Source organism: Aythya marila (genome assembly GCF_965140915.1).
Source record: "Aythya marila genome assembly, chromosome: 6".
NCBI classification, from domain to species: domain Eukaryota; kingdom Metazoa; phylum Chordata; class Aves; order Anseriformes; family Anatidae; genus Aythya; species Aythya marila.
In genome coordinates, this window is record NC_139047.1 from 22843741 (window position 1) to 22857418 (window position 13678).

A 13678-nucleotide genomic window follows, 5' to 3' on the forward strand; every position below is an offset into this window, starting at 1 on the left:
GGATAAGCACATCAAAAACCTACTTCCACTGATGTATACCAGACATTTTGCAGAAAAAGTTTCCCCTTGTCCAAACTCACGGCACTGTAAATTTTGCATGTAATGTTAACGTGAATATGACAGTAAGGATAAGCATGAAAGAGTTGAGTCATTACCTCTATACACAGAAAAGATACAGGAAATGAAAACAAGGTCAGTAACAGGTATGCAATGGCGTCTTTACAAATAAATGTTAAAAAGAATGGGATGTTTCAATATGGAAAAAAGCTGACAGAAGGATATGGCAGAACTCTACAAAATCCTGGGCTGCCTGGGAAAGACAAATTGAGAATGACTGGTTCCAGTCTTTCCCAACACAAGAATGGGAAGACATCAAGTGAAATACAGTGGCAGACTGACTGAGGGGAGTATTTTTTACTCATAAACAGCAGAATTCATTGTCATATTTGCAAGCATTTTTGAAACATATATGTGCTTCTCTAGATTACTCTAGCATGTTCTTAGTTGTGCACACTGTGCATAAAAAGACCTAAGTTTCCTCTGAGGTACGTTCAGGATAGAGCTAATACACCAGTTGGGACTGTGATTCTGGTGGGAGAGAGCTGTGATCTTACAGCAGCACCTTTTAGTACTTGACAAGTTTGTGTTCTGTCTTGTAGCTCAAAGAAAAGCACCTTTAATGCTACTAAACATCTTTATTTTCTGATTTTGTGAACTCCACATTTATAAACTGGAAGGGAATGAATTAACTGACAGGATGCACACTCATGAGCACCCAAAATTTGAAATTCCGAGTGCCATGGGAGACACTCAACCTCCTTCACTTTTTAACCACCATTCTTTTTTATGTATATCTCTGTATTCAAGATAGACACCTTGACTCTCTAGGTTTAGGGTCCCTTCATCTTTTTCTTTGCCTGTCCTGTCCCTTCAGCAGAAGTTCTTGCCTATAACCTTGTCTTGTCCTTAGAAATTAGGGCTTTACTGGAGTGCTAGTAAAACTGCAAATATAACATGTCTTGTGCTTTCACATACCTGGGACGTTTCAAAGAACATTTCTCTCTCATCCACTGTAATTTTGAAGGTGTTAGGTTGTGGAGCTCCAAAGAAAACAATGTGCTCATACTGGAAAGTTTCTAGTGGTTTAGGGTCCCCGCGCTTGTAGACAGACACATTCTCTGTGCTGACTCCAAGCCAAAGATCATTTGGAAATCCACCTTCCTTGCACTGCAGAAACAGAAACACAAAATTTTGCTTAAATGCAGTGGAGTATCAAATCATCTTTGATTCAAGGAAAAGCTCGCCTTTTCTGGCTCCTGTAGGATATTTAATTTCTCCAGCCCAATATAAAAAATAGTATGTCTACAGAAGGAATCTTGTAGGCACTCCTCTGCAAAGATATAGAAGTGACATGGCTGCGCATAAATATCATTTGAGTAACAAATAATTGTAGTACTTAACAAGTCTCATCAGATTTTAAAGAGATTTAGCAAGTTAAGATTCTCCTCATTATTTTACAGATGATAGAGTAAGGGCAAGCAACGTCCCATGGTAATCCATCTGGGCAGCAACAGAAATGAAAAATACTGAAGCTGTGGATTCCTGCAGTAGCAGGCTAATCCCAGTGGTCTAACTGACCCAGTTTGAGTGGTCACATTGCTACAGAACAGAGTTGTGCTTTTTGCTGTGAAGGACAATATGGCTTCATTTTACTTCCACTTCTACTAGCTACCACCTTCTTAAGCCCAGAAAAGTTTCCCCAAATCTACTGCTTTCTGCATCACACCTTTTTGTATATGTATTACTACAGGCTTACTCTCAGCTTATTATGACAAAATGCAGCCAATTCCTGAAATTCCCTTCTGCTGCTGAGCAATATAATATACATAGCTGTATCTGTTCTACAGGCTGATGCCTCTCCTTGGCAGTCATTAAATGAGGTTATACATCTCTCACCTCAACGTCAAAGAGGGTTGACCCATAACCTGGCCACTCCTTTACGATGGACATGTATTTCACCATGGCCTGATGCTGAGAGAGACCCTGCAACTTGGTCCATTTCTGTGCTATGCTTGCACGAGCAGCTGACAGCTCTTCCTTCACCCACATCTCCATCATTTGCTCCTCTTCTACCTTCTGCTTCTTTACAGAGCCTGTCTTGAAGCTACGTTTCAATGTCCCTTCAAGAAAGCTGGTCCGCCTCCTCTCCAGAGTATGACTGGTGGTGCCACTGCTCTTTGTTGAGTGCAGTATTTTGGATTTTAGTCTGTTAACTGGATAGATCCCATCAAGGGTCCAACTTATTTTAGAATAATCCCCATGAAGGTACTGGAGCCGTAGTGCTGCTAGGCGCTGCAGGGTGTCCTCTGGTGCAGGAAAATGACCATCTATGAGGCTTTCGTGAGCCTACAAACAAAAACAAACAAACAAACAAAAAAACCACAACAAATCATTATAAGGCAGAAACACACTATTGACATCTGGGTCCATGTAGATATTCTAAGCCAATCCCTGCAGAAAAGACCGAATTCAGGAGGTCAAAGCACACATTATAATAAAGAATTCAAAGTCTGTAACTGGTGGATGAGCAGACTTGGGGGTGAATGTGTCTTTCTGCAAGCTTGGACAGAAAGGAGATCTCAGAAGGACCTTTAGGTCTTTAACAGACTCTTTAGGTCTGTAACAGATAGGAGAGCCAGAAATTGAGACAGTTTGTTTAGTACTCTACCAGCTGCAGCTCCTGTGTGGAGATAATATTCAAATACAGATAAAGTTGGATATAATAAACTCGAGACATTCAACCTCAGCCTCATTGCACACCAGCAACTTTCACCTCCTCCAAAATGTATTATTATATATATATATACATTTTTTTTTTTACTTCATCCATCACACACCTCAATAACTCCTGCTCTCCTCCTGTTACTTTTTTCTACTAACCTTTGCTAGTGAAAGCTGTCTAGACTGAAAGCCTTGTCAATTCAGAGTTTGGTACAACTGAGTTTCCACAGAGCACTGTGTCCTGTTCCTGACTGTTTCCTAGACAACACTTTAACCTTCATTTCAAGAAAGTCCTCTTGGGGAACAATTGTCTGTGTGATGTACATGCCAACAACTTGATCAACAGCCAGTTTCAATCTTCATAACACTGACCCCTTTAACACATATTAATTAAATTTCAACAGATATCATATTCTGAGGCAAGATCAAAGTGTTCATTAGAAGTAACAAAGATGGGCTGAATCACACAGCTGGCTACTCTACTCAGTTTACTTTTGCATCCCTAATTGTGGGGTTATTTCATACCAGTGTGATCTCTGGCCTAACAAGCATCACGTTGCTACAAACTATAGTGACTTAAATAAAAAATTAGTCAGCAAACTATTGTCAACACCATTCTCTTGTCTTTTTGCAATAGTACTATATTCTGGTGCCCGTTAATCAGAAGAAATTGCCTGAAAGATAATTTTCTTTGTAAATTTCCATAACAACCCAAGGTTTGACTGTTTTTGTAAGTTGGATCTAGCAAACAGCTAGATTTTTCAATTTTCTTTACACTTGCACTCTGTAAGCAACTATTTTACAGAATCATCTTAAATTATTATCTACATTTCCGTATCTTTCAAAATTAAAGATGAATTCTAAAAGCATTTTATTATAATTGGTGCTTCAGTTTTTGAAAGCCTGTTAATTTTTCTTGCTTTTGTTCTAATACTCCTATTCCTTTGAGAATTTCTCTGCGTACCTGCTTGTTAGATTCCAGGCAAAAGTCTGAGACAATAAACTCTTCTGTTCAGACCAGCATTCACACTTCTAATGTAAAGCTAAACCAGTTTTCTGTATACTCTGGTGTACTTCTGCTACCCTGGAAACTAAATCATTCTCCCACTGCCAGCTTACCTGCTCAAACATGAAAGCAAACTCCACTCCATCTTTGGGAACATTCTCGATATCCAAGAAGCAGTAAAGTTTAAAATATAGCTGCCATTGTCCTTCTTCCTCTTCTTCCTCAGAGCCAGCAAGTCTGTACGACAGGAAAGAGAATGAGAGAGGGGGAAAAAAAATAGTAACCAGAAGAACCATGGTACTGGGATGTCCACAGTGCTCATGAAATAAAAGTTCCTCTGGATTTCTAAAACAAAAAGCATACAGAACTACCCCATTTATCAGGGCAATCTTTGTGCAACAGACTTTTCCGGTGGATTCAATTTTCTTCTCTGAGTCACCTGCTTTCAGCAGGACCCAAAGTTCTTATCAGATACAATTGATAAAAAAAAATTGATCAATAGTTCTATATAAATGCAAGAGTTATGGGGAGGACACAAAGCGCTTCCCATTTTTAACATATTGTTTCTGTGTAGTCTTGTGACTGTGAAAAGCATCAATCTTGCCACCATTTATAACAATTTTATTTTCGTCTTCAGAACCAATATAAAATAAGACAATGGCAGCTTTCTCTACAAATTACTGCTTTCTTTATATGCCTAGCCACAAAATCACAGTCCACAGTAAGAAATTAGAGCTGCTTTTCTATGCCCACTTAAATCTTTGCTCTCTCTTCTGATGAAGCTATTATGAGGTAAATTGACAAGATGTTATCAAAGCTAGTTGATATAAAGACATTTTCGTAGAGGGCACTGAGCTGAGTACCCTGAATCATTTATCCAAATAGATTAATTTTCATGTCTGACTAGTGGTGATGAAGCCAATTACTTCAAAGGAAGAGGCATTGAAACTTATATTGCTGAGATGGTCCCTAAGTAGGGTTCACATTCATAAACTCTGCAAGGAACAGTCACTGTTTGCAGCTCAGAAATGTCTAGAAAAACATCAAAGCAAACACTGGCAGCTACAATCTTACAGTTCCAAAAATGTGAAAAGCAGCACCAGTGTCATTTCTTAACGCTTTCATTATATACCACTTCCTTGGCTGGTCAAGGATCTTACAGATGGTATTTGCTTGTGTAGCCCAAATTAACACACCCCATTCATCACAATGACACAAGTAACTATGCAAGAAAATACCTTGGTTTGATGGTGCTTCATTTTATAAGCTGTTCCAATCTGCAGATAGCCCTTAGTACTTCTAAATACATTGACATTATGTAATAATTCACTTGTCCTACCACAAACAAGCCAGGAGACAGTATCCCCTTTCAGAGAAAGAGAATGATCAAGACAATTAAATGACTTAACCCTTCTCTGAGCTCTGGTAGGAAACCATTACTATTTGATAAAGGCACTACTAATTCTGTCCTGACAAGCGTGATAAGTAATGCTTCTTTCTTATCAAAACAGATGTGAACATAGTTTTCCACATAGAAAAAAAAGAGCACTTGAACCTTACCGAAGAGAAGTTCACACCAAAGTGAATGCTTGAAACTCTGCAGCTGCTTTGGATAAAACTAACTGATGGTACTCTCACTTAACCAACTAGGAGTTAAAGTAAAGGTTCTACGAAACATTCTTCTACCTTTCGAACTTGGCCAAGATATCAGCCACAATCACTCGACTCTCAACAGCACGGTCCACCTGCTGATTATGTTCGAAGAGAGCAAACATATTGCGGCTGTCCTCCATTGCTAAGCCTCGGATCAACTTTTCAACCACCTGCAAAAATCAGAGACAGATCACAGGGTAGGCATTACACACTTTCTGAAGTTAGCTTATTGGGGGGAAAAAATAGGAAAATAAACAAATATTTTGTGTTTCTGAGCTAGCGGAATCACTGGCCGTGCAGATGGACCAGCCGCAGAAAAGAACAGAATGGAGATACACTGCTGAGAGCTGGATGGGGTGATGGAAGCCAGTGTGGTCATAAGGTCATAAGAACTACCAATCTACATCAGACCATGGTCTGACAGTGCTCAAATCTTGTTCCAAGGAAACAATATACAGCAATATATTCCCTAAACCCTGAAAAATTGGAGATGAATGGGGAAAAGGAGTCCCTTCAGCAGGCTCAGTACCTAGACACAGAGGTGTGCTTAGATCTGGTTATTTAGTAAATGCATTACCTCCCCAGCGCTCGTGTGGGAATTGATGGTGATTTTACAGGAGCCACCGCCATGGCAGTATACTGTTGTGGTCATTTCTTCACGGGTGAGAAGAGCCTGTATTTCCTCCTGGGACGGTACAAACTCCCTTGTCTTTGTTCTCTTCAGAGAATCACTGATGAATTGTGCATATCTGTCTATTTCTGAGCCTGGAAAGAGATCTTTTACCCTAATTGTAAAGAGAAGCAAAAAAAGCCATTACACAGTGAAACAGAAAACAAGCTTATTGCCATGTAACTTGGAATATTGTAGGCAGGGAATTCAGTAGAGATGTCAAACACAAACACCACAAGAATAAGCCCAGTTATTTCCCAAACTATAGAACCTGCTTTCACTAGTCACTCCAAAGTCACTTCAGTGGCATTTCTCAGCGCTATATGAAATTAGCAGTTCAAACTTCCAAGAATTTAGTACTGGCTGAAGATAGGAGGATTAACTATCTGAATTCACAAAATTGAGATTAAAAAGTATGGAGTCAAATATAAGCTTTTAAAATTTATTCTGAATTATCTCTTTTTACTTGCTGGATTTCAACTCTCTCCTCATTTGGAAGGAATCAAATAGACTTTATAAGCCTTTTTTATCATTAATGAATGGAGTGAGGCTACACAACTGCAGCTTAGTTCCAATGCAGACCTCTTTAGAAAGTTGCTCTAGATGCTGAACATAAATTGGGAAGAATGTAAACAATTTGGTTCATGAAAATTGGAGGTTAAAGCAGATTAGAAATACAAATTATAAGCCTTACATGCTTTGTTGAGCAAACAAACACTGAAAAACAGTAAATTGGATTTAGGGTATATCTGCTACTCCACAGTACACACATTTTGTCTGTGGTTGCTGCAAGGTAGTACCTACTTCAGTGAATATTAAGTGTGTTTCTCACCTTTCCTGCAGGCTGAGAATGTTTATAAGGACATTAGTAAGCAGTAGGTGATCAGCTGTAAATCCACTTTAACACAGTTTCATGGTATTCTGGGTAGGTAGCCTTACTTTCCACATCCTTTTGACACAACAGATGGGTAGCAAGGGGGACAGGGTTTGAATACACCAGAACAGCTGGTAGCAAGATTTGTGCACAAAGGTGGGAGGCTGCAACACCACAGAAAGATATGTGCACAGGTGGAGGGTGAGACACACAGGTACACCAGGCAGTGGAAGATAAGTAGGGACAAAGGAAACAATGCAAATGAAAAGGGCTTTTACCTTCTCAGGTGGAACTTGAGGTAACGAAGGATTCCTCTACTCGGCAGAAAAGTGCAGCTCATACATGACATCAGCTGCCAGTGGTGCAGGTTCCCAGTACTGTTGGGATGTGGCATGTGATTAGTTTGTTTGATGAGCTGACAATACACTTCATCACGAAGGGGCTTTAGATCATGGCAGGTCTGCAGAATGCCTTGGATAATTGGTATGGGGTCAGACACTGTCTCGATCTCCTGAAGGGAGTTAAAGATCTTCACTGCTTCATCCTGTAAGCTGCTGTAACCCTTCTCTTGTTGCACTGAGGAATGATCATAAAGGTGACATCAGGTAAGAATCTCCCCCATTTCCTACAGGCCCAGCAGTAGGACAAACAACTATAGTATAGTCTGTGATGGAAGAACAGAACCTGAGAATCTACATTAGCTCATCTCTTCAAACTAAATTTCTACTCAAAATTCATTAAAGCTTCCCCTTTATATGTGCAAATGCAGTTTTAATTAGTATTTGCCAACATCTAACTTGTCACCACTGCAAATCCATTTTTGGATATCCTGTACAGAAAAGGAGAATAATGTTTTTAAAGGAAATTAGTGTTGAAATCTAGTTCAGTTAAAGGAAAAAAACAATAGTGACAAACTGATCCAAACTGCCAACCTATTCTTATCTATTTTACTTCCCCCCAAAAAAAAAGTTTTTGAACAACAGGCAAAATTTAGCATCCACAGAACAGGAAAGACTCTTGCCTGGTCTTTTGGGCACCATTCTTTTATGTTGAGTCCTTCCGTCTCCACCCCCAAGGTAAGTTTGATGACTTCCTCAAACCATGCTCAGAACATGGCAAATTACAGGCAGTTTCCTCTACCTGCAGAGCAACTCCAGTATTGCTTCATCCCATATGGTCAAAAACAAACCATCTGGCATCTCTGGGAGGTCATGGAAGCTATTATAGACCTCTTAAAGAGCCAGGCATTGACCTTCCTGCTTCCCTGCTGTCTGCCTCTACCACAAATGTGCACATTGTATATTGTTTAGTCTCTCTTGTTTGTTATGTTTGTGCTCCTAAGACACTTTGGGAACCTTACAATACTGAATGCGTAGTACAAATAAATTTGTTATTTTTAAAGAGAGAGATATTGCTTGTTGTTATTAATAATTCAGCTACTGCTCTCCTAAGCTCCTCTGCGTAGGTGACCAGTTGGTCCTGTCAGCTTGTTCTACTGATCTATTGACTTGCTACATAACCTCTGCTACTGACACTTCAATTGGCATCCTTTGATGCATCTCGCAGAGGAAGAGTTTCCTACCAGAAATAACATTTCCCCACATAAGGTGTCTCTGTGTTGATACACACACACACACAGAGTCGTCATACTTCTGCTATGACTTCAATTTTTTCTCACACTGGTTTTCTGGGGGCCTATTAGACAGTCTAGTTCTTTCCTGTTCCTGAAGTATTTGAAGAAATGATTCATTTGTAGCTTCTCTACAAATACGATCCCGCTGCCAGTTGCATGTTTTAATCCTGTTGTAAGATTTACACTAGAACTATTTAACCCAGTTGCAACTCACAAAGACAGGCTGCACATCCCCCAGATGGATGATAAACTATATTCTCCCTTTTTCTGTGAAAAGAAAGGGACTAATCCCTCTCTCTGAACCCTGTGGGAAACACTGCCCCAGATGAACTTCACCTACACAGAGAGCTTATATACCACTTTTGTGCTGCTCAGGCTCCTCACTGATCCTTAAAATGAGAGAGTATTTTGTCATATGGGTAAAATACTTACAGTTGACACTAACATCTCCATATGGTAATGGGAGCAAGGGAGAATGCAAAGGGTGCTGGGTATACCGCAAGATTGGGTTCCTCCTGTATGTCTGTTCCACTACTTCAAAGTTTGTGCTGTTTTCCTGGAAAAAACAAAATCCTCAAATGAGGACAGTCATTCCTAAGATGTCTTTATACATTTAGAGTCAAATCAACCACCTTTTTTGACATTCTGGAAGGTCCATCGAGGGATGAGGTGACTAAAGAATAATTTACACATAGAAATTACTCTGTATATTATTTCTGAAAATAAAATGTAAGAATAGCCATACTGGGTTACCAAGCACAGGGCCTTGATTCCAAATGCAGCTTGTGGCTCGTGCCTACTGCAAGCATTTAACAGGCACATACAGCATGATTCCTCCTCCTTCCTTCTTTGCTAACAGAGTTATCAAAGCTTTTTGGAAATTAAAGCAAACTTTATGACCAGGATCACCATTATCCACATGCTTGCTGATCCCCTCAGAGACCTTTAGGAGATATGCCAAGTATGGCTGGTTTGTATTTCCCCGGATCCCTCCTGAATCCTTTCGTATAGCTTAGTCACATTAGCTGCCTCCCATTTCTTCAACGTTAGGAGCATGTAGCCTAGGGTTACATTCTACAGCCAGTAGTAATTCAGTAACTTCATGTTTCAGTTCCTTTAGAGCTGTAGAGTTATTGCCAATAGATCTTGGCTATATTTCACCCTCTGTTTTATTGATATGTTCCACAATCCCTCTAACTGACACCTCAGCTGGCAAGTTTCTCAAACTCATCCCTTTTAGAGGCAGGCTGCAATACTGGAGTTTCCCTGCACTCTGTAGTCATTAGTTATGCAGAGAATTAATTCAGTTTTTCAGATGTGTTACCATTATTACACATTTCTTTTTCACCTCCATTGACTGGTCCTACCAATTTACTGGCAAGCCCTTTGTCTTAGATGCCTTTTTATTAGTACTGTTCAATCCCTCAGCAAGTTGCTTATGATATATGCCTTGGTCTGTCTTCTGATTATATATTTAATTTGCTAGAGTTTCTATATATGTGTTCAGAGGATGCTTAGGGAAAAGAAAGGATGAAGCGGAGACTTGCACATACTTGTTGGTATAAATGCAATTTGTAATTGCACATCAGTTATAACCTAGACTCAAGCAGATCAGTTAGCAAGCTGATTCAAAATAAAATTTGATTATTTAGTTATACAGTCATTTAGGTTTCTTTTACTTTTTTGTTGCCCCATGACAGCAACCTCATTTGTTGCCACAAGGGAATCAGCATGATGGTACCTACCCTGATGTCACGAATGAGTTGCTGTGTAGGTGTTTCTATGGGCACTTTGCTGTCAATGACACCTTGGATGGCAGAGGCCCAGCGCATGGCTTCGTTCAGCAGCTTTGTGTACAGCCTGTAGGAGTGCTTTCGCCCATGGACAATTATGTTCCAGTAGCCTGTAGAGACACAAAGAAGCTAGAAGGTGAAAGTTGCTTCCATTTTACCTTCTCTTTTTGTCTGTAACACCTGTCTGAGGAAAACCCTTGCTACTCTGTTACATACGCTATGTATGGTTAAAATGGACTGGGTAAACAATAACATTCCCCATTCCCAAAATGGACTTACCAGCAGGAAAGTCCCAGTCCAGGTTTTGGCACAAGCACAGCTTTCCAAGACACAAGTAGCTCACACTGTAACATAAATACTTCCCTGCCAACCAGGCAGCTCACTTTCACAGTCAGGGTTTCGGCTTCACTGTGCTATTAATCGCTCAGAAAGTGACCAGCCTACACGCAGCACCCAGTCACACTGCCAAACCAATTCTCATAAATTTTAAAAATCATGTAGTTGACAAACTGAGAGAAAAGGTCGGGACGATGACAATTCATTCCACTACAGGTAGCCCTAGGTGTCTGTTGAGATCACAGATGTGGAGGATTTATTACAAGTGAGCAGAAGAAACTTTCTCATTTCACTTGACTAAACACACCACAGTATCCCAGTGCTAGCAGTTTGCTTCCAGAGCTTTTAAAAAATATCCCAAGCAACTCCAGTACTCAAAAATCCAGTATTTCAAGTTTTGTTCTAAGCTTCACCTTCTTTGTCAGGGGGGTTTACCCCTTGCCTCGTAAGCTCATTTCCATCCCAAACTCAAGGTGCAAGCAATGGAGAATTGTGGCAGACCGTGCCTTCCCAGAACAGTGTCACACTGCACAGAAAGCAAACGTAGGCCCTTGTCATCTTTTGGTTCTAGCAGGCTGAGTGCTACAAAAAAGACTAAGGTGTATGATGTTATTGTTATTTAAGGGAATAACATCGATCCGAGATAGAAACATAGGTCATGCTGTATCATGGCAGTTACTTAGTGCTGTTACATGTGAGCATGAAGAACTTGGATGCATTTGGAAAACATTTAGATAAAGAGTGACACTACTCAGTGAAAAAATATAAGAACTATGCATCTCTGTCAGGTGTGAGGGAACTGCCATCACTTGCACACTGTTCTCTAGTCCTTTGCAAGTCTCCTATGGTTTGTGTGGGGAAGAAGTTTGCAACCACAGCCCTCAAGACCATATCTCAGCAAGACACACCATCACCTTCCTGCACCCTCCCCTCTTCAGGCAACTCCACCCATTCAATGCCTGCTGATGACTGTTTGCTCCTCTTCTTACCTGTGTCTTTAAAGACCCTCTCATCGGGCTGCACCACGGAGCAGAGGCTGTTGAGCACAAGTGTGCCAAGCTTGGCAGCTGTGCGCTCGGACGACTTGTAGTAATCAAGTGCAGTGTTTGTCAGCACAAACCAGCGTTTCTTCATCTTCAGAGAGGACATCTTGTTGCTGCTCTGAACCTCTTTATGGAGCCAACCTAAGGGAGGAACACAGACATGTCAGTGGTTGTCATTCACCACAACAGCAACCTTGTCTCTTCCTGGTGACTCTCTTAACTCTGGGAGCAGAACTCAAACTCTCTGCAAAAACTTCATACTGGGACCTGCCAGTTCTGCTTTATTGGCTATAGCAGTATCCTGCACAGTCACTCTAAGAAATTAGACAGTTTTTTCATGGAACTGTTCTATTTTTCAGCCCTATGTATGTTTTTCTCATTGAGCTGTGGTTTAGTTTGACATCACCATAAGGGCATTCTCTGTCCAGGATGCTTCTCTCACAAGTCACAGCCATCTGAATAAATCATTTACAATTCATTTCTACCAAAGAGATGCCAAATGCCTATCCAAACCTGCATGGAAAAGGTTTGGTGGTACATTTTGTAGTAGAATGATCTGTAAGCATTACATGTGTCTCTTCTTCCCGTGATCAGGAAAAATACTTTCTCTCTCATTTTAGATTCCTCACAGGTGGGGTGGGGGTGGAGAAGAAAAAGAAGAAAAAACAATTCAGTTCTATAAAAGACAAAATTACACTCAGTGTTACTAAACCTGTGGAATAGATAGTTTTCTATTCAGAGCTGAAAAAAGCAATGTCCACCCACAAGACAAAAAGTCTGAAGAACGTGGGACTGAGCCTAGAGGTTGCATGTAAAGGAAAAATAGAGACAGACTTTGTGGTTCTCAAATAGCCTCTCAAATAGCCATCTGTTTTACCATGAAGTGCAACACATACACTGACTTTGCAAAGGAATATTTAGACTTTTTTCTTTAATGAACAAAATGAAATAAAAGGAGCTGTTGCCTTGCAATTAAGTATTTTGAATTTAAGGGAATTCACCTGCCAACGTTAACATAGGTTATCAGACAATCTCCTTGAAATGTTTAAGACCAGGATTATAGAAGGCTTATGCCACTTCTTGGTGACTCTCTTCTTCCTCTACTCCTGCCTTGACATGACCACTCTCAGACCTTTACATGTATTCCATCATAGATATTTTCTGGAAGATGTAGGGCAATTTGCTCAAATGTTTGCTTTCCACAGATTGAGACCCGAGTGTCTTTGTATATTAGAGAACATGTAATGAGCTAAAAGTACTGAGGAAATTTAAAAATATTTGAGAAAAAAGGGAGAATATTTTGTATTATATGCACGAACATTACTCATGCATCAGTGCCTCTTTGTCCAGCTGAGGTCTAACTAGAGACAGAATATAAATCTTTTGCTCAGCCTTAGAGAATTATTCTCACTTCACTATGTCTATCAGAATCAGGTTAGTTTGTTCAGCTGAGGAGAGCAGCAATCCTACAAAGATCTCTCTCCCACCCTCTCAACATGACAGGTGTCAGAAGAAACAGAGCTTTCTGAAAACAAAAGCTGCAGTGTCATGTCATAGTTGGTCTAAGCCAGCTGCTCCCAAGCAACAGCCATGCTCCCTCCTATTCCCTGCTGGCATTTGCTCGACAACATGTTGAAACAAGCTATGGAACTAACACCAGAAAAATAAACGTATAAAGAAATACTTATTTTTCAAGTTTTATCTTTCTGAACCCACCTGATGTGGAGTCAGACAAGAGTCAGTGCCAGCAGAGCACAGGAGGCAGCCAACAGCAGGCAGGAAGGTGGAGGGGGCAGGCAATGGCTGTGTTTTGGAAGCAGCTGAACACTGGCTTGGATTAGCTACACTGAAACCTCCCACTCAAATCACAAACAGAAGATGAGTTTCAC

The 13678-nt window shown here is 40.4% G+C and overlaps 1 protein-coding gene across 6 annotated transcripts in view; it reads right to left on the bottom strand.

Annotated features, from left to right (window-relative positions):
• LOC309879512 (unconventional myosin-X-like) overlaps nucleotides 1-13678 on the bottom strand; it is an 84987-nt gene that overhangs the window by 2330 nt on the left and 68979 nt on the right. For all 6 annotated transcript variants that reach the window (XM_082763262.1, XM_082763264.1, XM_082763265.1 and 3 more), the window contains 9 exons: nucleotides 11736-11930; nucleotides 10363-10520; nucleotides 9050-9173; nucleotides 7263-7560; nucleotides 6018-6225; nucleotides 5474-5610; nucleotides 3901-4024; nucleotides 1957-2406; nucleotides 1036-1227 (listed from right to left, as the gene is read on the bottom strand). In XM_082763262.1, coding sequence (XP_082619388.1) covers nucleotides 1036-1227; nucleotides 1957-2406; nucleotides 3901-4024; nucleotides 5474-5610; nucleotides 6018-6225; nucleotides 7263-7560; nucleotides 9050-9173; nucleotides 10363-10520; nucleotides 11736-11930 — 1886 coding nt within the window. The remainder of the gene's footprint in view (nucleotides 1-1035; nucleotides 1228-1956; nucleotides 2407-3900; nucleotides 4025-5473; nucleotides 5611-6017; nucleotides 6226-7262; nucleotides 7561-9049; nucleotides 9174-10362; nucleotides 10521-11735; nucleotides 11931-13678) is intronic.